General features: G+C 37.4%; 1 protein-coding gene across 1 annotated transcript in view; it reads right to left on the reverse strand.

Annotated features, from left to right (window-relative positions):
- The window catches only part of ZC3H12C (zinc finger CCCH-type containing 12C), a 40,224-nt gene that overhangs the window by 2,472 nt on the left and 12,011 nt on the right, over positions 1 to 25,741 (reverse strand). Inside the window, exons 3-4 of the mRNA XM_007936573.2 lie at positions 12,353 to 12,492; positions 2,232 to 2,466 (exon numbers count right to left, since the gene is read on the reverse strand). Coding sequence (XP_007934764.1) covers positions 2,232 to 2,466; positions 12,353 to 12,492 — 375 coding nt within the window. The remainder of the gene's footprint in view (positions 1 to 2,231; positions 2,467 to 12,352; positions 12,493 to 25,741) is intronic.

The raw sequence follows: 25,741 nt of genomic DNA on the forward strand, positions 1-25,741 counted from the left end.
AATATTTTATAAACACTATCACCAGCCACTCCTTGGAAGGAAGGTTGGGCAATCTACTTCCATAGTGATACCGCCTTGGAAACCCAAGGACAGGTCATTATGAGACAGGGCCGACTTGATGGCACTTAACAACAACAACAACAACAACAACAACAACATCTTGTGAAATAGAATGAAGCAGATGAGGAGTGAGTGAGTGAGGAGGCAGCTGAGGAAGAGGAGGCAGAGGTGTTGGAAACTAATGGGAAGACTAAAACTTACCAAATACCCATTATGTGCAAGATACTTTACACACACCATCTCATTTTATCCTAAAAATACTCCCATGATGCTTTAGCTCCCTTTGATAGATTAACAAATGTTTTTAATGTAAACCCCAAGCCCAAACCAAATCCACTGCCATCAAATTGGTTCTGACTCATAGCAGCCCTAGAGAAGGAGTAGAACTGCCCCCATAGAGTTTCCAAAGTTGTAAGCTTTTATGGAAGCACACTGCCTCACCTTCTCCCACTGAGTGGCTGTAGGTTTGAAATGGTGGCCTTTAGGTTAGCAGTAGAGTGCTTTTAAGTAATTTTTATCTAAGGTCACATGGCATAGTTAACATGCAATTATGTCCAAGTCCAAAGCCTAGTCCGTTATACTAAGGTGATTCTTAGCTGAGATAGAAAAAGTGTTAAGAAAGTAAACTTATTCTTTGGAAGGATTCTTCAAGGAAGGCAAGAAGAATTCCTGGCATGCATGATTATGCCTGAAGAGTTCTAATACCGGTTATGTTGTAGTTTGAATTTGAAATAAGTGTTTACATATTATGTGAATAATATATAAATTTTCATAGGATTGTTAACATGACTGAGTAATAGTACTTAGCAAATGTAGTATTTAATGTTGTTGTTGTTGTTGTTATGTGCTGTTGAGTTGGCCCCAACTCATAGCGACCCCTCCTTGGTGTTCCAGGCGATATCATTATGGAAGTAGATTGCCAACCTTCTTTCTGAGGAGTGGCTGGTGGGTTTGAACCACCAGCCGTCTGGTTAGCAGTCAAGTGCCTTAGGCACTATGCTACCAGAGCCCCTTGTAGTATTTAATAGTTTTTATAAAACAATATGACATAAAAGTTAAAAGAAAAAAGTTCACTCAATCCCACAATCCTAATATAACCATTTTCCATGTCTGTGTTATATTTTAGAAGTTTTCCATATGTATATATATTTTACATGGCTTTACGCAAACATAAATATAATTTTATACTTTGTCCTTTTAACAAATAAATATATCCATAATAATAATTAGCCTTAATAATTCTAAACAGCTGTATAATTTTCATGAGACTATGTTTCATAATTTAATTGATTTCTCTATTATATATTAAGTTTGCATTATATATTTTGCAGTTATAAATAATACAGTAATGATCTCTGATTTTTCTCTTTTCCTTATTCCTAGAAATGGGATTTTAGGGTTGAGAAGGATTCTGATGAACTATGACAAAAATGTATCAGTTTCATTGCATTTGTACTAATATAAAGTATACACAAAAATACTTTTGGGAATTAAATAGGTGAAAAACACACTCTTTGTAGATTTCGTTTGCATTTCTGATTAGCAACAGTTGGACATTTTCCTACATATTTGTATTTCTTTTCACCGGTTATGCTTGCTCACATAATTTGTCCTTTATCAACTTGTAGCCTCTAATTATGACTAGAGTTTCTATATAACTCAAACAAAAATCATTTATTTAGGAAGCTAGCAAAGCTTTAAGTAGATTTCCAACATTTTTGTGGCTGAAGATTTTTCAAAAAAATATTTTTTTACATTTTTAAAAAATGTAGTATTTAGTAGTTTTTATAAACCAATATGACATTAAAAGAAAAAAGTTCACTCACTCCCACAATCCTAATATAACTATTTTCCATGTCTGTGTTTTTTAAAAATCTTCATTCTCTGAAGATGGAAATTGTCCCTGTCAGCTATTACAGTCTCAGCAGTCTTGCTCTGCCTAAGGTGCCTGTCAGGGACTTACAAGAAAGGGCAGGGACCTGCCACTGAGAGAACTTCTGAGGCACAACTGGGCAGTTTATTTGACTTGCTCTGAGGATCAGTGGGAAAATCAGGTGTTAGAGGAAATCTTAGTCCTGGTCAGTTGCAAAAAGAGGCAATCTGCTGTAGCTACCGCAGACAGATTTTCAGGGAAGGAATAATATCATTGAAAAGGAAATGGTTTTACTTACTTGTCATTGACAAATGAATACATTAATAACCGCTCATCTATGAACTTCTTCCATTCTGGTTTTTCATTAGCCAGGTCCCTGTAGTTGTCATTGGATACAATTATACCATCCGACTCAAAAGCCAGCTTCACAATGAACCGGTCGTCATAGCACACCACTCGCCTCCCCTGCACGCGCCGGGATGGCGTGAACACCAGGATTTTCTCCTTCTCTAATTTACGTAAAATTTCCTGATCTGCCAGAACAATAAGGGTAAAATTTCAGGAATAAATGCATATAAAACACATACAGCAACTTTCATAAAATGTGAGCTTTCACAACATGAACTGGATACATGTAATCATTTAACTAGAGATTGTGATTTACAGTTAGTGGATATAATGTGATCTGCAAGCCCCAGTAATAGTTATTTTTCCTTGAAGAAATTCAATAGCACAGGCTTTAGAAATAGCCAGAAAAGAAACAGCATAAAACCTAAACATGCTTGAACAAATGCTGAGCTGGAGCCACCAGCAGTACCACCATGAACATAGCTGCCTGCACGTCCCCAGCACAACGCCATTCTAACAAAGCAGCTTTGCTGGGTTCAGATATGAGACAGTAGATGTTCTCCCCAAGTTTGTTTTCTTTATATTTGTTTCTGCTAACTAGTGCCTGTGGTGGTGGGAGACTTTGACAAGAAGTAAGAGAGGTGGCAAAGGGAAAAGCTTTAAATTGCAGTAGAAGGTTCAAAGAAAAAGGCAGTGGAAGTCAGAACTCTCATTGTACACAAGGCCATGATTTGTTCCATGACTTTTCCTGTGATGCACGTGGTTACAAATGTGGGGGTTGACTAAATAAGTTGTTGTTGTTATGTGCCATCGAGTCGGACCTGACTCATAGCGACCCCTCCTTGGGTTTCTGAGGTGGTATCACTATGGAAGTAGATTGCCCCATCTTCCTTCTGAGGAGTGGCTGGTGGGTTTGAACTGCCAGACTTCTGGTTAGCAGTCAAGTGCTTTAGGCACTATGCTACTAGACTAAATAAGTAAGAGATTAAAAACTTTTTGTCATCGAGTGGATTCCAACTCATAGAAACCCTGTAGGACAAAGTAGAACTAAATACCCCATAGAGTTTCCAAGGCTGTAATCTTTACAGAAGTAGACTGCCATATCTTTCTCCTGTGGAGTGGCTGGTGGGTTCAAACTCCTGAAGTTTTACTTAGCAGGCAACCACTTAACCAATGAGCCGCCAGTGCTCCTTAAAGAAGAGATTAGGAGTTTTATGGGAAAAATTGCAGTAGACAGGAAAAAAAGATATGTAGAAGACACTCACTTTGTTTTTGGTCAGCATACTCTCATACCACTTAACCTAACGACTTATTTCATGGTAAAAGAGAAAAGATGTAACAGCTCACAGTTTGATCAATTATAAAAGGTTTCTCTCAATCAACCCTTCTTCCTACATTTCCTTCTCCATTCTGTATTGTCCCACCAATGTAAATTCTGGCACAGATGCCAGGTATAGACCTACAGATGTCATAATTAAAACACACACACACACACACACACACACACACACACACACACATATATATATATATATAGAGAGAGAGAGAGAGAGAGAGAGAGGATCACTGCTTCTTAGTGCTTATTAACCAGAAAATGTACTTTTATTGTTTACTCCACAGTAAGTATTTGACTAGATGCCAGTGGCCACCAGGATTAAAAAAGACCTCTTTTCAAGGAGCTCTCAGTCTTAGTGGGCTGAGCAAACTTGTAACTGCTACAGTAGAAGTGGGGTATGAGAGGAGGAATGGAAGAGCAATATGGGTCAGCTCTCATGCTGGTTAAGGCCTTGTTCCTAACAAATGAGTTCATCAGAACCAGAATGTGGTTTAGAAAAGGAGTATGGAGGAGAAGTAGAAATATGGCCAATAGAGTCAGAAAATCATAGGTAAAACCCTGGTTCTGCTACTTTCTAAATAGAGCAGTCACAATCTTGTTGGGTCTGTTTCTTCCTCTCCTAAAATACAGTTGATAGGTTGTAAGGAGAAAATGAGTTAACACATGTAAAACACCTAGTACAGTGCCAGCAAGCTTTCCAAAAACATATGCTCTTCAACCTAATTTTGTTTAATAGACACAATTATTGATCTCTTTTAAAGATGATAGAAAAACAATATAAAATCAATAACCCAGCCTCAACTTTGTTATTGTTCCTGTTAGATGTCACATTGGTTTTGGCTCATAGTAACCCTATGTACAACAGAACAAAGCATTTTCTGGTCCTGAGCCATCCTCACAATCATTGCTATGTTTGAGCCCATTGTTGTAGTCACTGTGTCAATCCACCTTGTTCAGGGCTGCTTTTTCACTGACCCTCTACTTTATCAAGCATCATGTCCCTCTCCTGGGACTGGTTCCTCCTAACAACATGACCAAAGTATGACAGATGAAGTTTCACCATCCTTGCTTCTAAGGAGCATTCTGGCTGTACTTCTTCCAAGATAGATGTGGTCCTTCTTCCTGCCATCCATGGTATATTCAATATTTGTTGCCAACACCCTAATTCAAAGGCATTAAGTCTTCTTTGGTCTTCCTTATTCATTGTCCAGCTTTCACATGCATATGAAGCAACTGAAAATACCATGGCTTGGATCAGGTATCAAGTGACATTTTTGCTCTTTAACACTTTTAAGAGGTCTTTTGCAGCAGATTTGCCCAATGCAATATGTTGTCTGATTTCTTGACTGCTGTTTCCATAGGTGTTGATTGTGGATCCAAGTAAAATGAAATTCTTGACAATTTCAATCTTTTCTCTGTTTAACATGATGTTGATTATTGCTCCAGTTGTGAGGATTCTTGTTTTCTTTACATTGAAGTGAAATCCATACTGAAGGCTGGAATCTTTGATCTTCAACAGTAAGTGCTTCTTGCCCTCTTTGCTTTCAGCAAGCAAGGCTGTGTCGTCTGCATACTGCAGGGTGTTATGAGTCTTCCTCCAATCTTGATTCCACACTCGTCTCCATACAGTCCACCTTCTCAGATTATTTGCTCAGCATACATATTGAATAAGTATGGTAAAAGGACACAACTCTGATGCACATGTTTCCTGATTTTAAGCCAAGCAGTATCCCCTTGTTCTGTTCAAACAGCTGCCCCTTGGTCTATTATAGGTTCCTCATGAGTACAATTAAGTGTTCTGGGATTCCTATTCTTGGCAATGTTATCCATAATTTGTTATGATCCACACAGTCGAATGCCTCTGCATAGTCAATGAAACACAGGTATAAACATCTTTTTAGTATACTTTGCTTTAGTCAAGATCCGTCTGATAAAGGTAATGATATCCCTGGTTCCATGTCCTCTTCTGAATCCAGTTTGAATTTCTGGCAGTTCCCTGCTGATATACAACTTTAGGCCTGGTCAAACTGTAATTATTTTGTGCGTTTCCTCATAAAAAGACACTTTGATGGAAAATACCATGTTTCATTTATCTTTGTACTCATCAACATCCAGCACACGAAGCACCCAATAGGTATTCAAAACACATCTGTAGAACTAATAAATGAACTACTTAAAGATGTATGCTTCTAGACCTTCCAGTATGTTGATCATTTTTATATTTGTAAATAATCCATGGTACTTTATTATTTGTGAAGGTGATTACTCATGTATACTTCTCAATACCCACAGAACTATATATTTTTTTGCTGTCCATTGAATATCCTGTTCCTAGCACAATACTCTGGTAGCATAGTGGCTAAAGCACTTGACTGCAAACCAGAAGGCTGGCGGTTCAAACCCACCAGCCACTCCTCGGAAGGAAGGTTGGACAATCCTACTTCCGTAGTGATACTGCCTCGGAAACCCAAGGAGGGGTCGCTATGAGTTGGGGTCAACTCGACGGCACATAACAACAACAACAAAGCACAACACTTCCTGAAATGATTGAATATTAACCAATTCTTTTTGGTACAGTGATGCTGTATTTCTTCTGTCTTCTTTTGATGAATTCTTCAATACTGCAACTCAAAGCTGGAATTTTTTCTTCAGTTCTTTTAGCCTGAGAAATGCTAAGTATGTTCATCTCTTTTTATTTTCTAACTCCAGATCTTTGTACATTTCATTATAATACTTTACCTTGTCTTCTCAAGCTGCCCTTTGTAATCTTCTGTTCAGTTCTTTTACTTCATCATTTCTTCCATTAGCTTTAGCTACTCTCCATTCAAGAGCAAATTTCAGAGTCCCATCTGACATCCATTTTGGTCTTTTCTTCCTCTCCTGTCTTTTTTTATTGCCTTTTGCTTTCCTCACGTATGATGTCCTTGACGTCATCCCACAACTCATCTGGTCTTCGGCCACTGGTATTCATGCATCAAATCTATTATTTAGATGGCCTCTAAATTCAGGTGGGATATATGCAATGCCACATTTTGGCTCTCCTGGACTAGTTTTAATTTTCTTCTGCTTCATCTTGAACTTACATATGAGCAATTGATGGTCTGTTCCATAGTCAGCCCCTGGCCTTGTTCTGACTGATGATATTGAGCTTCTCCATCATCTCTCTCCACAGATCTAATCAATTTGATTTCTGTGTATTCCATCTGGAGAGACTCACATGTATACTCATATGTTTACATTGTTGAAGAAAGGTATTTGTAATGAATAAGTTTTTGGTCTTGCACAGTTCTATCATGCAATCTCTAGTGTCATTTCTACCACCAAGGCCATATTTTCCAATTACTGAAACTTCTCCTTTGTTTCCAACTTTCTCATTCCAATCATCAGTAGCTATCAGTACATTTTGATTGCATGTTTAGTCAATTTCAAACTGCAGAAGTTGGTAAAAATGTTCAATTTCTTCAATTTTGGCTTTAGAGGTTGGTAAGTAAATTTGAATAATAATTTTGACCTTCCTTGTAGACATATGGATATTATCCTATTACTGGCAGCACTGTACTTCAGGACAGATCTTGACGACTGTGACACCATTCCTCTTCAATTTGACATTCCTGGCATAGTGGACAGTATGACTGCCTGATTCATAATGGTCAACACCAGCTCATTTCAGCCCATTAATACCTAGGATATCAATCTTTATGTGTTCCATTTCATTTTTGACAACTTCTAATTTTCCTAGATTTTCTTTGTACATTCCACTTTCTAATTATTAATGGATTTTTGCCACTGTTTCTTCTCATTTCAAGTTGTGTGTGCCACATCAGCAAATGAAGGTCCAGAAAGTTTTATTCCATTCTTGTCATTAAGGTTGACTCTACTCTGAGGAGGCAGCCCTTCCCCAGTCCTATTATGGTGCCGTCCAACCTGAGCTGCTCATTTTCCAGCACTATATCAGACAATGTTTTCAGTGGCCAGTGAATACAGAGTCACTGTACCAAACTGACCTTCAACCATTTCAGGAGGTAGTATATGATCCAGAATCAATCATATTGAAGGAAAAAGTCCAAGCTGCATTGAAGGAATTGGTGAAAAACAAGGAACCAGGAATTGAAGGAATACTCACTGAGATGTTTCAACAAATGGATGCAGTACTGAAGGCACTCACTCATTTATGCTATTAAATTTGGAAGGCAGCTACCTGGCCAACTGACAGGAAGAGATCCATATCTGTGCCCAATTCAAAGAAATGTAATGCAAAAGAATGCAGAAATTATTAAACTAAATCATTATCATCAAAACCAAAAACCAAACACCAAACTTATTGCCATCGAGTCAATTCCAACTCACAGTTATTCTCACTGGGTTTCCAAGACTGTAAATCTTTACAGAAGAAGACTGCCTCATTTTTCTTTCATGGAGTGGGTAGTGGGTTAGCAGACAACCTTTTGTTTAGCAGCCAAATGCCTTTACCACTACACCACCAGAGCTCCTTATTAATTATCACACACCAGTAAAATTTTGGTGAAGCTAATTCGAAAACAATTGCAGTAGTACATTGACAAGGAATTGTCAGAAATTCAAACTGGACTCAGAAGAGGGTGTGGAATGATGGATATCATTGCTGATGTCAGATGGATCTTGGCTGAGAACAAAAAATACCAGAAAGATGTTTACCTGTGTTTTATTGACTATGCAAAGGCATTTGACTGTGTGGACCATAACAAATTATGGATAACATTGCCAAGAATGGGAATTCCAGAACACTGAATTGTGTTCATGAGGAACCTGTACATAGACCAAGAGGCAGTCATTCAAAAAGAACAAAGGGATACTGCATGGTTTAAAGTTAGGAAACGTGTGCATCTGGGTTGTATCCTTTCATCATACTTATTTAATCTGTATGCTGAGCAAATAATCTGGAAAGCTGGACTACATGAAGAAGAGTCTGTGATATGCAGATGACACAACATTGTTTGATGAAAGTGAAGATGACTTGAAGCACTTACTGATGAAGAGCAAAGATTATAGTCTTCTGTATGGATTACACCTAAACCTAAAAGAATAAAAATCCTCAAAATTGGGCAAATAAGCAACATCATAATAAATGGAGAAAAGATTGAAGTTGTTAAGGATTTCATTTTACTTGGATCCACAATCAACCTCCATGGAAGCAGTAGTCAAGAAATCAAAGGATGTGTTACATTGGGCAAATCTGCTGCAAAAGACCTCTTTAAAGTGTTAAAGAGCAAAAGATGTCACTTTGAACACTAAGGTGCACCTGACCCAAGGCATGTTATTTTAAACAACCTCATATGCACATGAGAATTAGACAACAAAGGAAAGAAGACCACAGAAGAATTGACGCATTTGAGTTGTGGTGAAGAACCAATAAATCTATGTTAGAGAAGTACAGCCGGAATGCTCCTTACAAAAAAGAATAGCCAGACTTTGTCTCTCATACTGTGGTCACGTTGTCAGAAGGGACCAGTCCTTGTGGAAGGATGTCATGCTTGGTAAAATAAAGGGTCAGTGAAAAAAGGGAAGACCCTCAATGAGAAGGATTGACACAGTGGCTGTGATGATGCTCAAGCATGGCAATGATTGTGAGGATGGTGCAGGACTAGGCAGTTTTTTGTTCTGTTACACATAGGGTCACGATGAGTCAGAACTGACTTAAAGGCACCTAACAATGATAACAACAGTGCAAAACCTGACACGTACCACTTAGCAGTTGCCATTGAGTCAGTTCTGAATCTTGGTGATTCCATATGTGTCAGAGCAGAACTGTGCTCTGTGGGTTTCCAATGGCTGATTTTTCAGAAGGAGATCACCAGGCTTTTCTTTGAGGGGCTTCTGGTTGGGCTCAAACTGCGAACTTCTGTTTAGTAGCCAAGCACATTAACCATCGGTGTCACCCAGGCACTGCTACCTGATACAGAGCTGCTGTTGTTGTTGTTATGTGCCATTGAGTCGGATCTGACTCATAGCGACCCCTCCTTGGGTTTCCGAGGGGGTATCACTACGGACATAGATTGCCCAACCTTCCTTCTGAGGAGTGGCTGGTGGGTTTGAACCGCCAGCCTTCTACTGCTTGTTAAATATTTGTTAAATAAATAAAAGAATAGAAAAGGATACTAGTGTGAATCTATGACACTTGTGTTGTTGTTATGTGCGGTCGAGTCGGACCTGACTCATAGCGACCCCTTCTTGGGTTTCCGAGGCAGTATCACTACGGAAGTAGACTGCCCCATCTTCCTTCCGAGGAATGGCTGAAAGTATTTCTCATCAAGTTTCTTTTTCTGGTACATTTTGTAAGTGAAATATTTAAAAGTGAAAAAAACAGTGAACTATTCAATTTACCACGTATTATCTGATTGAAGGCTTTACTCAGTAGAATTATTACCCTGGGATGGGGGATGCTAAAACCTTTTGACAATAACTCTATGAATTTTACAAAGGAAATTGTATAACTGATGTATTCTAGAGACAGGGCATGCTGATATTTCTTAAACTCTGCCACACCTCATACTTTTCCCTTCCTCTTGATCTCATACCAGTTCCATGCTCTAGAAATCTTCCAGTCATTTACACACTTAAATATTTTTTTCTTTTTTACTTTACTTTTTTGATTATCAAAGCATTAAAAGTTATCTGTACAAAATAAAGAAAAAGAGAAGTAAGGGGAAATAAGACCTCGTATAGCTACAACCCAGAGGCAATTACTGTTAACATTTTGGTGTATTTCCTTCTAGTCATTTTCTCTCTAATTTCTTCCCCCATTGTTAGTATATGTACACGTGTGAGTAAAGACACACAATAATAAAATCTGCTGATAGTGTAAAGGAGCACTTCCTTAGATCATTAAAACTTCTTCCTAAATATTCTAATGCACATTTCATCACACTGAGGTGCACTAATTTATTGAATCATTCTTCTAATGATGAATGTATAGTTTGTTTCCATTTTTTTTTTCTATTATAAATAAAGCTGCACTGAATGTCATTGGGCATAAATCTTTGCCTGTATCTTTGATTATCTTTTGGTAACGTTTTCTTAAGGGGGAACTAGTATCTCCAAGAGTATTAATATTTTAGGATTAAATTGCTTTCCAAAATGGTTGCAACAATTTACATTTCCACAGCAGTGGAACTCCCTCCATGTACTGGATATTCTCAGTTTTTAAATGTCTGCTAATTTCATGGGTGAAAAATAACAACTGTTTTAATTTGTATTCCTTTCATTACTAATGAGGTTAAACATTTTTTCTTCTTGACATTTGTATTTCTTCTGTGAGTTGTCTGTGTGTGTCGTTTTACTATTTATTACTGGAGAGAGCTCTGTGTTTGTTTTACCAATCTGTATAAGTTCTTTCTGCATTAAGGGCATGGATTCTTTTTTTTTTCTTCTTGTAGGCCATCAGTTGGTTTACATTTTTAAGACATTTCCCCAAGACACAAAAGTTTAAACTTTGATATAATTAAATCTATTTTATACTTTGTAATTTTTTTCTAAAACATTAAAATTTGTAAAGGTGTTCCTCTGTTATTCAAAGGCTATTTATTTACATGGTGGCTTGATTTCTGACAGTTAATACTACAAGCTATCTGGAATTTATTGTGATATGGTATAAGAATATAAATACACAAATTTTTTTCCAGACAGTATTCCAATGTCTCGGTACTACTAGTTGAATTATGCTTATGCGTTTCCAATTTTACATTTTTCACACTAGGGTCTGATTCCATGGGTTTGAACTCTGTCACTGCTTGCCTATCTATTCTGGTGCTAGTTTAACAATGATTTAATGATTATAGATAAAGAGAATATTTTAACATTTGATAGGCCAGTCACCATCTCCTATTATACTTCGTTAGCTATTCTTGCACCTGTCTTTCCAGATGGCTCAGGATAGTTTTGTCAAGTATTAAAGGAAAAAAAGGACACAGAGACAGGGTAACATTATACATGTAAATGAATTTGGTCAGAATAAACATCTGTGCAATGGCCTTCCATTTCAGGTACATGGTTGGTAGTGTCTTCAATTGTTTTTGATTTGAAAAGCTGTGTGGTGTTCTTCACCTAGTTTCCCTCCAAGTTTTTGTTAACGTTGCAGGGGAAAGAGGGATGAGAAGGGTTGGATGCTGAGTGAGAATCATGGAACTTGAGGAAAATGTTAAACGATAATTAACAGTTACAGAGGACATCTTTGAAACTTAAAACATTTAAAAAGTACAAAATAATGCAAATATAAACACTTTACTGGGATCGAGTCTTTCCTTTTACTTGACATCAGACAGCTTTTTTGACCTGTAATACTTAGAATTTGACAGCTACCTAGTCTAACTTCATAGAGCAGATGAAAAAACTGGGGGCCAGAGGTCCAGTGTGCTACTCATAGTCCTATGGCCAGTAAATGGCAAAGCTGGAATTTGACTTTAGTCTCCTGACTTCTAGTATGTCTCTAAAATTCAGAATTTACAATATCCTAAGTCAAAATTACTAGACAAATGAGAGGAAAAAAAGTGACTTATGTAGCAAGAATTAATGTTTAGTTAACATAGTGAGGTAATTTTCAAACTTGAAAACAACTTTAATGTACCATCCAAGAGAATATGACAGTCACACAGATTAAGTAAACAGGTTAACAGATTTTGTTAACCATGTTAACATATTATTCAACAGAACACCTGGCAGTGGTGAAAAGAAGTTAAGAACAAACAGCTAAGAGGGCTTACCTGTAATGAGAGCATCAGGTCTGGATTGCTCTTTTCTCCAAGCAGGAACAAAAACTGTAACATCTCTGTGGCCTCTTTCCAAAAACCAATCTACTGCCAATTTTATTCCACGGCAGGAAAATACTTCTTTGTTTCCATGGCTGAAAGATTATTTTAGAATACTTAAAACACAACAAAACCCAATTTCAATTAAATTAATTCATGTCTTTAAGCAAAAATGATCATATAACAACAGAAGATTTACAATTTAAGGTGGAATTGCACAGAGTTTAGAAAACAGTGAGATAACTTAGATGCTGAATATCATGATCTGTAAGAAAAAAAATAAGAAAATTCTGATGGTGGAAAATAAAGTGGTTTCAAATGTAAAGTTGTAAAGATTAATTAGTCAGAAAGACACAAGTCCTTTTTGATCAAGATAGGGAAAAAACAAAGGGCTTCAACCACAGTAAAAATTTCATTCAAATGTAAAAACAAGTCACACAGAAAAGTATCTGTAAAGGTAGTGGAATGGATTATTTACGAGTTGCTAAAAACTGTTCCTTTTCAAGAATTTAAGCCTGTATTTCAATCCACTGGTTAAAATAACGTACACAATTAGGTGACCAATGTAAAACAACGCACTACACCTTCACAGAGAGAAATACATGTTCACGATGCCTAATCTCATACAAGACATACTTTCCATTTCTCCCAATAAAAAGACACCTGGTTTCTGTCCAATAATATTGTGTTGGACAAGGATTAACAATGACTAAAGGGCATTCCAAATTGGATTAGCAGTCTTAGTGTCTAAAAGAAAATGCCCAACTCAAAGGGTGTAGTCATTCAAGAAGTATTTATCTAGCACCAGGCTCTGCTTGTACACTTTAACCTGATGATTCACTAATCCAATGTCTTTAAAAGAAAACGTCTCCTGCCTTGAATGCAACTATTACATTCTTCTACAGTTTGAGTTCTTGTTGTTGTTGTTGTTGTTATGTGCCATCGAGTCAGACCTGACTCATAGCGACCCCTCCTTGGGTTTCCAAGGCAGTATCACTACGGAAGTAGATTGCCCCATCTTCCTTCCAAGGAGTGGCCTCCATTTTCTTATCTAGAGACAGATCTTATTTACTTCTTGGAGCTGACGATGGCTGAATGAGACAATGTAGGTAAATGCTTTAACTTTTAAGTGCAACACAAACACTAGGTTTATTACTATACGTACTGTTGCAGTGGTCTCCTGGGAATCACTAGAACCATCTAACATACGGCTAGTCATTTTCAAAACAAAACAGAAATAGACCGACTTTGTTGACATCGAAGGCTACAAATCCAAACCAAAAATATTGTTCTTAGTTCAATAGGCCCATCCTAATGGTCCAAGGCAAGATTAGAGGCAGATTCAGACACACTGGAAGTTTCAGAGCATGGGATAAGGGAATTTGGTCAGAATAAACATCTTTATAATGGCCTTCCATTTCAGGTACATGGTAGGTAGTCTTTTCAATTGTTTTTGATTTGAAAAGTTTTGTGGTTTTCTTCACAAAGAATTGGTGGTCCTACTTTCTAAGTGGAGCTCTGGTAGTGTAGTGCCTAAGGCACTTGACTGCTAACCAGAAGGCTGGAGGTTCAAACCCACCAACCACTCCTCAGAAGGAAGATGGGGCAATCTACTTCCATAGTGATACTGCCTCAGAAACCCAAGGAGGGGTCGCTATGAGTCGAGTCTGACTCGATGGCACATAACAACAACAACAACATTTTCTAAGTAAAAAAGCTACCTGATAGCCTGGTCATTGTGTAACAAAATGATGTAAAAGTGATGTTAAGTTTCACGGAAAATAATGAAATTGAATTAGTCTCCTGACAACTGTGGTAAATAATAGTGTCATAAGCATTTGGATCTGCAATCACTAAGCACATGTAGGGCAAAAGCTGTTTCTGGAATGACTGAAGAGCAGCAAACTGAAGAAAGCTAGTAGGAATTAAATAGAAATGATATAACTCAAGACCTCATGTGCACACACGTTGATTATTTCAAAGGAATTAATTTATATAAGTATTGTGCCATGTACAGTAGGTAGTTTAATAGTCCTGTATGTGGAAGTTTAGAAAGACAAATCACTTAAACTTCTGCTTTTCAGAGAACATATAAACCTGCTATTTATGAATATAAAACTTAACTAGTTACACCCTTACTATATTTTTATTCTGTATTAATGCTTTTGTTAAGATTATGGGATTAATGATTGTGGGGTGACATCAAGAACATCATCCACGAAGAAAGCAAGAGGTCATTAAAAAGATGTGAAAAGAAGAAAAGACCAAAATGGATGTCAGAAGAGACTCTGAAGCTTGCCCTTGAGTGGAGAGTAGCTAAAGTAAAATAGAAGAAATGACAAGATAAAACAAGTTAACAGAAGATTTCAAAGACCAGCTCGAGCAGACAAAGCCAATTACTATAATGAAATGTGCAAAGACTTGGAGTTAGAAAACTAAAAAGGAAGAACATGCTCAGCATTTCTCAAGCTGAAAGAATGGAGGAAAAAATTCAAGCCTCGAGTTGCAATATAGAAAGATTCTATGGGCAAAATACAGAACGATACAGGAAACATCAAAAGAAGATGGAAGAAATACACAGAGTCACTGTACCAAAAACAATTGATTGATGTTCATTCATTTCAGGAGGTGGCATATGTTCAAGAACCTGCGGTACTGAAGGAAGAAGTTGAAGCTGCACTGAAGGAATTGGCAAAGAACAAGGCTCCAGGAATTGACAGAATACCCATTGAGATGTTTCAACAAACAGATGCCTTGGAGGCACTCACTCGGTTATGCCAAGAGATTTGGAAGACAGCTACCTGGCCAACTGACTGGAAGAAATCCATATTTGCACCCATTCCAAAGAAAGGTGATCCCACAAAAGACAAAAATGATCAAACAATATCATTAATATCACACACAAGTAAAATCTTACTGAAGATAATTCAAAAATGGTTGCAGCAATATATTGACAGAGAACTTCCAGAGGTGCAAGCTGGATTCAGAAGAGGACATGGGACGAGGGATATCATTTTTGATGTCAGGTGGATCTTAGCTCAAAGCAAAGAATACCAGAAAGATATTTACCTGTGTTTTATTGACTACAAAAAAGCATTTGATTGTGTGGGTCATAACAAACTGTGGATGACATTGAGAAGAATGGGAATTCCAGAACACTTAATTGTACTGATGAGGAACCTATACATAGACTGTGAGGCTGCCATTTGAACAGAACAAGGAGATACTGCATGGTTTAAAATCAAGAAGGGAGTGTGTCAGGGTTGCATCTTTCACCATACTTATTCAATCTATATGTTGAGTAAATAATCCAAGAAGTTGGACTATATGAAGAACGTGGCATCAGGATTGGAGGAAGAATCATTAATAACCTGCAATACGCTGATGACACAACTTTGCTTGTTGAAAGTGAGGTTGACTTGAAGCACTTACTGATGAAGAATGAAGAATACAGTCTGCAGTATAGATTACATCTCAATATAAAGAAAACAAAAATCCTCACAACTGACCTATAAGCAGCATCACGATAAGTGGAGTGAAGACTGAAGTTGTCAAAGACTTCGCATTGATTGGTTCTACAACTGATACCATTGGAAGCAGCAGTCAGGACATCAGATGATGTATAGCACTGGGCAAGTTGGCTGCAAAGGACCTCTTTCAAGTGCTGAGGAACAGAGATGTCTCCTTGAGGACTAAGGTGCGCTTGACACAAACCATGATATTTTCAGTCACCTCATATGCATGTGAGAGCTGGACAATGAATAAGGAAGACTGAAGAAGAGTTGATGCTTTTGAATTGTGGTGCTGGTGAAGAATGCTGAAAGTACCATGGACTGCTAAAAGAACTAACAAATCTGTCCTGGAGGAAGTATAGCTGGAATGCTCCTTGGAGGCAAGAATGGCCAGACTTCATCTCACCTATTTTGGTCATGTTGTCAGAAGGGACCAGTCTCTGGAGAAGGATGTCATGCTTGGTATGGTGGAGGGGTGATGAAAGAGGGGAAGGCTTTGGTGATGGGCTCAAGTATAGCAAGGATTGTGGAGTTGGTGTTGGACCAGGCGGTGTTTTGTTCTGCTGTGCATAGATAGAGTTGCTATGAGTCGGAGATGACTCGATGGCACCTAACAACAACAACATCTATGCTTTAGAATTGAAGTACAGTTTTTCTATTAGTCACTAATGATGTTTGAAGGAGCCCTGGTGGTGCAGTTGTTGTATGCTTGGCTGCTAAGGGATACTTTGGGACTTTGAACCCACCAGCCGCTCCTCTGGAGAAAAATGTGGCAGTCTGTGTCTGTAAAGATTATAGCTTTGGAAACCCTGTGGGGGCAGTTCTACTCTGCCTTATCGCATTTCTATGAGTCAGAATCAACTTGACAGCAATGGGTAATGATGTTTGGTTTACTGGGACAAGCATTTAACTGCTTTTGGCTATAGAGAGAGGCCTGCATAACCATTTTCTTCCTGGTGATTTCATTTAGTAAGGGCAACTCTCACATTTTATTCCTTCTAGATATAGAAGAGGCCAACTTCTAACTAAAGAACTTTCATAAAACGTGTGTAAAGCAGATCATTTGCAATTACAGGACATAGACCCTAGAGAATTACAACAGGATGTTGTAGCATGCCATAGACATAATAAATGTTGTTCTCAGCATCCTCTTCTTTTCCTATTTCCTTTTTTCCTTACACAAGGGAAAGGGAAAATAGATGACAAGGAAAGGGCCTAACATGAATGAAGGTACTCATGCTACTCTCATCTCAGTTGGCCAGTGACTGGTCTAAGAGTAGATTCTCCTAACAAGATGTAAGAAGAAGTATGGCTGGGTATGTTTTCCCAATAAAAAGCACTCTCGTGGGGAGAAAACAAGCATGGAGATGAAAGCTGCTACACTGGGAATGATAAACAGAAACATAACAAGCATGGGTTACTGAGCAGATGGACTGATACTTACTTCTGAGCTTCTTGTTAACTGAGAAAAAAGAAACCCTTGCTTGTTTTAAGCAACTGTACTCTAATATTCTGTTGTTTGCAGCTGAACATATTCTTATCTTCTACATTAGGCATTGTAAACCAAAAGAAACTTGATACAGCTCTATTAATATTAAAATTGGAAAAAAATACACTTTAAGGAAGAACAGTACTAGGATAAAAAAAGTTCTTACATATTGATAAAAAATGAACAATTCACAAAGAAGGTATGATAAATCTGAACTTGTATGCATGTAAAAGGTCTCTAAAAGAGTAATACAAAAGATGACAGAATTACTAGAAGAAATGAACAAATTCACAATCACACTAATTGACAGAGGAGGAGGAAAAAAACTAGGCATTTGTGTAGGATTTGTGGCCAACTTCGATCTGATTAAAATACCTTGTTTGCTAAAAAGTGTCTGTGGGATTGAGTTCTCCCACTGGGAAAATTTCAAACTTTCACTGCAAATTTTGAGTTATTATTGAGCAAAATGGATAATGCAGGCTTTGAGTTCCCATCTGATTCACCATTGGCTTTAATGGTTGAAAAATATGGGAAAATCACAATGTTATATCAGCAGGTCTTTCTCTTAAAAGGCTTAACTTACTCTGTCATGTTTGGAATAGGTATACTTATCAATTGCCAAAGGAAGGCTCTTCTGAGGTAGACAAGATGATATATTTATAGAGCTTTTTAGAAAAAAGAAAAAACTTATTCAAAACAAAAAAATTATTGTTATTTCTGGATCTCAAGAAATAAATGAAAGAATGGACTAGACAGCCAGAAAAAGTGAATTAAGAAACTGGAGGATATGACTAAAAAACTGAAAATTTTCTATCTTTCCACATTCTCAACCCTTCTCTGCTGTTGCTCCTCTGTCTTACTTTTCTTTAACCTTCTTTGCCTCAATCCAGGACCTAGAGGAGAGGGATAATGACCTCTTGGATGGAGTGTTCCCAACAATGATGGACCCTGATGATGACTTCCATTGGAAAGGGGAAGAACTGCCAACCCTATTCACATGTCTTGATATAGACTCCATTCCAAGACATGCCCCCCCCCCCAAGAAACTTAAAAACAAACAAACAAACAAACAAAAAACACATGGAAAACATAGTTAGGGAAGCCAAAATGATTAAGAGAAAAGAACAAATCTGAGAATTTGGATAAGAGACTGGGTCCAAGAATTACGACATCAGATTGGTGAGTGATTGCCTTGGTAACCTGCAAGAAAGGGAATAAAAAGGAGTCAGGCTACTCAATGGCAAAATCAGACTGACAGTACAGTGCTACACCAATCAACTACATAAAATAAATCAGTCCTATGCCTCTTAGAAGTTACCCAGGACTGCCGGGAGGACCAGATATGGCAAACATGCCTATCATATATTAGAATGCTATTACCCATTCTAAGAGTTATTTTCCACTGCCCTGAGAAGATCTACCAAAATTTGACAAGGTGTTCCATGGCACGTTTTCAGTCTAACAGCCGTAGGCATGGGATGCACAGTGGCTGTTGCAGAGTATTGCCTCTGGCTGACTTTGCTTGAGTCATGAAGGTGGGAGCAAAATGACAACATCTTCCTAAGGGAATTCATGACCTCAGAAGCCAACTATTCAACAACACAGGCCACTCTTCCCACCTTGGAATTCACCATGAGGGGTTGCTTATGGCAGACCTTGAAGCCTTTCTGCTGGGTGAAGGTGAGCTGGGGGAGAGGCCCCTACTGATTTTCATCAGTGGCTCATGGAGACATTTTCTAAATTTATAGGGATGGATTCAGAGGAAGCTCAGAATAGATCCTTGGTCCTCTCCACTTTTGTGGCAGCCTTGTTGCCAGGAATTCAACAAACACAAATAGGAGAAAAGGCAATTAGATGGCAAGGATAGACAATTTCTCGAGTAATGATAGGCAGCAACAGTCTTAGGAACATATGGAGAAAGACAAAGAAATCAAAAAGAAACTTAAGATTGCAGTGTTACCAGTAAATTGAAATTACGCCCAATGAGAGTAAACTGTTATCTGGGGGCACCAACGAATAGAATGAAAAGTCAATACGCAACTATTGTAAGAAGCTGGGATATGGGAAGAAGGACTGCTAGAAGAGATTGAGGAAGCTGCAAGGGATGCCACCTAACTATACAGCTTTACTACCTCTCCAGGAGACTCTCCCCTACTCAGGAAACCAGACAGAAAATAATTAGCAAATGGTGCAAACTAATGGGCAAAACTTCCATAAATAGAGGAACCTTGAAGCTGGCATGAGACTCTTCTGTGCCTGTTTCTTTTTCCTTCTTTAATCTTTTCCCGTCTTTTATTGTTGATACTGGAGTCATATATTCTGCAATTTCAACTGACCTTTCTTATTTTACTTTGACCCAGAAAAATATCCAAGTTACAAGTGTCTTTGGAGAACTTTTTAGCTGTTCTTTCTTCTCTAAGGTTCTCAAGCAAATAGGTCATTAGAGGAACACACCTCTCTCATCTCCTGATACTGTTATCTGTTGGAAAGGAAACTGCTGCAAAAACTAATGGCTACTATACTCTGCACTCCATGCAGAATATTTTTGGAGTTCCTGGAAGGCAAAGCACCTGAGTTGGTGAATATGTGCCTATTTACACTGATAGTAAATATATACTGGGGTCCCACTGTGCAGTGGGTTGAAATTTGACATCAAATATCACATGGGGAACAGATTGCTGATTTATTGGAGTCATTGCAAATTCCCCAACAGATTTCTCTAATTCACTGTAGAGTTCATACCAGACAATAAGATGAAATAATTTTGCAGACCAAGTTGTGAAAAGGCAATTAAGGTTTGGACTGGGAGGACTGAAACATCATTACTCTATTCAGGGACTCCTACACAGTTTCATATCTATGCACCTCCAGAAGAATTAGAAAACTGTAAACCGAGGGGAGCCAAAATGAACACAGTTTATCTTGACAAATAAAATGTATCTTTACATGACTTTCACTATTATAACTATTCCTTATTCTGTGAGTTTAATGTGTGTCATAAATCTAACAGGAATTGTCTTTAATTTATTCAAATTAACTATCACTACCTTGAAAGGCACATCAATTCTGTTTCTGTTCTCAACAGAAAGGCAATTCTATAGGAAGTCATAATAATAACGCCATATATACTTTTCACTAGAGAATTAAAGTATATTTGTTTATTATATTTATTTGACAAATAAACATGTTAATGTGCCATTAAATTAGTCATCTATGATGGTTAGATTATGTGTATTTTGTAAAAAAAAAAAAATCAACCCAGTAATCAAGTTAATTCTGATTCATAGTGGTGACCCTGTAGGACAGAGTATAACTAACTGCCTCATAGGGTTTCCAAGGCTGTATTTCTTTACAGAAGCAGACTACTTCATTTTTTCCCCACAGAGCACTGGTGGGTTTGAACCAACAACCTTTTGATTAGCAGCCAAATGCTTTTACCATTACACCACCACAGCACCTGTATTTGGTAAAGCAGAGAAAATTCAGGAATCTACATATTTTAATGTAGTTTTCAGAAAAGATCATGGGTTTTTTTATGGGTCAAATGTAAAAACCACTGTATTACCATTCCATCTACCACATCTAGGAAATATACTTTTACATATAGTACTTATTGCAGTGTTTAAGTTTGTGTGTCAACTTGGCTGGGCTTGGTTGAGTGGCTGGGCAGCTGGATATAGTATTCCCCATAAGACGGTAATCAACTCCATGGTGGAATCTATTGTGATTTGGTATGTGGTCTGCTTCCTGTATATAGAGAGAGGCCTTGAAGAATGGTCTCTAGCTTATGGCATGTTTGAACCCTGCATGTAGCCAAGTCGTTGTTCAGCAGCCTGCCATGCTCTGTTGATTCTGGGACTTTCAAAAGACTTGAATCAATGGCTTGCTGTGTTGTTTGGTAACATCGGCACTGTGTCATTTTATTTGTCGACCTTAGGCTTGTTAGCCTCAGCAGCCAGTAGCTGCCTGAGTGAAGAGATGCCTCTAGCTTCAGTGGGCTGGGAGCAAGAGGCAGAGCTGAAGCCCAAGGTCGAGGAGCTTTCACACAGCCCCTAGAGCCTGGCACTTTGAACTTGGACTTCAAGCCTCCTGAACTATAAGAGAATAAACTCCTGTCGGTTCAAGCAATCCCATTTGTGGTATTTCTGTTAGAGAAGTACTAGGTAACCAAAACACTTATCTTTAGTTATAGATACTCATATCATTAACTAGGTTAACCACAGGATAGGAAGGGTTATTTTAGAATTTTAACTGTTATCTTTCAGTGGTGGATATGGCGACCAACTGAAAAAATATGGAGAAACCTAAAGGGGAATGAAGTCCTCTATTAAAGAAGACAGTCACTTTTTCATACTTTTCATGGCAGTAGGGAAAATAAAAAAGAGAACAATGGAGTCTCTTTTCAATGATCTTTTTATTTCTTCAAATTTGATTTTGCTACAATTCAAGTATTTGCTTTGAATTAACATATTACTTATGTTTGTAAAGAACCTTGGAAAACTATAGGTGATTTTTATTTTCTAAAATTAATGCAATAAGTATATTACTGTTATGATCAAAGAAAAGCTATTCTTAAAAGGTAAACCTTTAATGAAAGAAACCAAACCCACTGCCATTGAGTAGATTCTGACTCATAGCAGCTCATAGCCTTTCATAACTTATCTAAAAAATCTAATTATGAAAATTGTATCTGTTGTTGTTGTTATGTGCCGTTGAGTAGGACCCGACTCATAGCGACCCCTCCTTGGGTTTCCAAGGTGGTATCTCTACAGAAGTAGATTGCCCCATCTTCCTTCCGAGGAGTGGCTGGTGGGTTTGAACTGCCAGCCTCTTTGTTAGCAGTCAAGTGCCTTAGGCACTAAACTACCAGAGCTCCTAAAAATTGTATCTAAATAAAAATAAAAAATAAATAAAAATTGTACTCTAAATAAAAATAGCTTTTCAAGAGTAGGCCAATATAGTGAAAATAACATTTGCCTTTGGAATTAGACATGAGCTTAAGTCTTTTCTTTATCATTTTTCTGTGTGACTTTGGGCAAGTTATTTATTCTGAACTTCAATTTTTCTCCTATTTAAAATAGGGATAACTCCACCCACCTTATAGGGTTGTGAGAACCAAATGAGATAATGTATGCAGAGCATCTAACAGAGTCCAGGATACACGGAAGGCTTTGAGAAGTATTACCTCCCTCTCTCATGTCCTCTCAGTCCTAATTTTTAGAGAATAGGAAAAAGTATTCTTGGTAATGAAAATTACAACAATCAAAATAAATCTTTATTTAATAGTTTTAATTTCACCATAGATAATATATTGTGATTTTTTTTTTTTTTTTTACAGCAGTATGTTTGATGCTTGGAGATCACTAAACAGTTTTAGTTCAAAATAGAAACCAGAAAAAAAAAAGATTAAGATAATCAGGGGACTCAAAAAATCAGTGGCTTTTCTATAACCCTCTATATATCACTTTTAATGTAAATTAAAAGGTTTGACTTATAAGTTTGCTATATTCTAAGACATACCTCTATCTGATACCCTCTACTGGAGGATTAAAGTATAATTATAAAACTTCTGTGACTTTATTTTTTTTATTTAAAACTTCTGTGACTTTAATGGTCATTATGTTATGCCACCCATGATGCTAAGGACATAAGTTAGCAAGTTACACAATTTGTGAAGTGCATAGAATAACCATGTTTTAATCTTTAGGATCAGGTCCTTTAAGTCCAGATATAGTTAGATTAATTATACTGGAGACTGTCAGGTATACTGGATATTAATTATAGAATAAAAATGATAATCATATTAATAAATGTTTATTGAGCACTAAGTTATTAATGTAAATCCCAGGTAAACTTCAAATTCTTGGTGAACTAATTTTATTTTTTCTCTCAGTTTTTAGGCTCCTTATATATAAAGCATCTTGGGTATATGAAAATAGAGTTTAATTTTAAGCAACTCTTAAAAGATGGCTTTAAAACCATACTTTAAGACCTCACTGATGGCTTTTCAATGTTTAGTGTTTTTTTTTCTCCCTAAATCTTTTATTCTAGCCTATGTTCCTTAAACAGCAGATTAAGCCACCAGGGTCTTTTTTCAGGGAGCAAAGAAGTACAGCTTTAATATGGTAATATGGAATCTTCTTCCCCTTCCACAAATCATTCTCTGATTGTACAGTCAAGTACTAGATGTAATACTGTCAGTGAAAAAAGTAAAATACAAACATTTTATCTTCCATCATTGTAGTTGGATTAAATTTTACTCTGTACTTGTGACTGTCCAATTATGGTCTGTTTATGATTCAATGGGCATCTAGAATTTTTTCTTTTGTACTGAAATTTATTTTGTTTTATTTATACCTATTTTGCTACTCACATAGCTATTGAACTTTATTGCTTCTGACTTCTTTTCTGATACACCAAGATCACTTTGAAGCTAAATCTATGAAAGGCTTCAAATTCTTTAAAAGATTAGTCAGAAGCTTAAATCCTGTTCTGATTGTATTTCATAAATGTATGGGTTTACCCCACTGTTGCTGATATAAAGAAAGTTATCACAACTTAGCACTTTCTCTGTTCATATTCTGACTAAAATCTCTATCAAATTTCTGTTCAAACTTTAAGAAAATGACTTCAACAGTTTACCTGGGGTGTTGTTCTATATCCCAGGTAATATTCAGATTTGTATTAATACCACTGGTTCAAACCCACCAGCCACTCCTTGGAAGGACGGCTGGGCAATCTACTTTCGTAGTGACACTGCTTTGGAAACCCAAGGAGGGGTTGCTATGAGTCGGGTCTGACTCAACGGCAGTGATTTTGTTTGGTTTTAGTGAGCAATAGGAGCCTTTTGGGGAGAAGGGTGTAACCTGTCAAGAAAATGGCTTATTTCTCTATTTTGTGCTGTATGATTGGAATTCAAAAACAATTAGCATATTAGTCCCATTTATTTATTTTTTTTCTGCAGGATTGTCCACAATTTAACTTTTGCATATATTTTCAAATGTAAGTAGGTCTCCTTGTCTCCAGTGCTCTACATCTACTCTCTAGGTTGCTAAGCAAATTTGACAGTCACTCTTCCCTTGTTTAAACTCTTCTGGTGATTCCCTATGAATTAGAGAGAGGTAATACAAGCATAGATCCTATTGGCCAAACAGGGTCCACCTGATACTATGTTGTTGTTGTTGTTATGTGCCGTCGAGTCGGCCCCGACTCATAGCGACCCCTCCTTGGGTTTCTGAGGCAGTATCACTACAGAAGTAGGATTGCCCAACCTTCCTTCCGAGGAGTGGCTGGTGGGTTTGAACTGCCAGCCTTCTGGTTAGCAGTCAAGTGCCTTGGGCACTATGCTACCAGAGCTCCTCCTGATACTATAAACAAACAAAATATTTATCCAAATACTTTCCACACATATGCCTACCTATTAGTCAGGAGATTTGATCTAAATCCCAAAACCTAGTTCACTGCCTGTTATGGATTTTGTGTCCCCCCAAAATATATAATCCTAAAATCTATGCCTGTGGTTATAATCTTATTTGGGAATGGATTGTCTGTTTTATTAATGAAACAATTAGTGTAGGGTGTATCCTGAGTCAATCTCCTTTGAGAAATAAAAGAGATTAAATGCAAGCTAGCAAGTAGAGATGGGGGAAAAGAGATGACAAGCCACATGAAGATCGCCCAAGAGCAGAAGCTCAGGAGAGAAAAGGCCCTGCCTCCAGAGCCAAAAGAGAGTAAGCCCTGCCCTAGAGCTGGCACTTGGAATGTGGACTTCTAGATTCCTAAACTGTGAGAAAATAAATTTCTGTTTGTTAAAGTTACCCACTTGTGGTATTTCTGTTATAGCACCATTAGATAACTAAGACACTGACCAATGATAGAGGCGGGAAAACGTTTCAGTAGTCTGTTCAGATCAAAAAGAGATGACTAGCATACTCAGTTTCCATTTTAATACTCAATGAGAGGATTTGTGCTACAGCATAACATCCAGGTAGTGAAGAGGCTTAGGGTTTTTTTGTTCAGTAGTCTTATATAATATTCAGAAGCTGAAGTAGAATATGGAGATTTAGGTAATTTTAATAAAGTTAGGTGACTAAATCACAGAAGCACATTGATGAAATTAAGGGGCTCTGAGACAGAATGGATCATATTCTCACCCCTGATGGCTCACAAGATTGTACTTTCTAATGACTTGACAAGTATCAGAACCTGAAATCACTGAGAACTTAAAAGAGCACTGGATTTGTTCAAGAAAATATACAAATTTAAACTAATAGGCACACGTGAAGAAAGACTAATTCTATATTTCACTGCCGATTCCTCAAGTTTAGTGGAATCACAGATTTT

The sequence above is a fragment of the Orycteropus afer genome, unplaced genomic scaffold, assembly GCF_000298275.1.
Source record: "Orycteropus afer afer isolate SDZICR_OR568_19922 unplaced genomic scaffold, OryAfe1.0 scaffold00036, whole genome shotgun sequence".
Taxonomy (NCBI): domain Eukaryota; kingdom Metazoa; phylum Chordata; class Mammalia; order Tubulidentata; family Orycteropodidae; genus Orycteropus; species Orycteropus afer.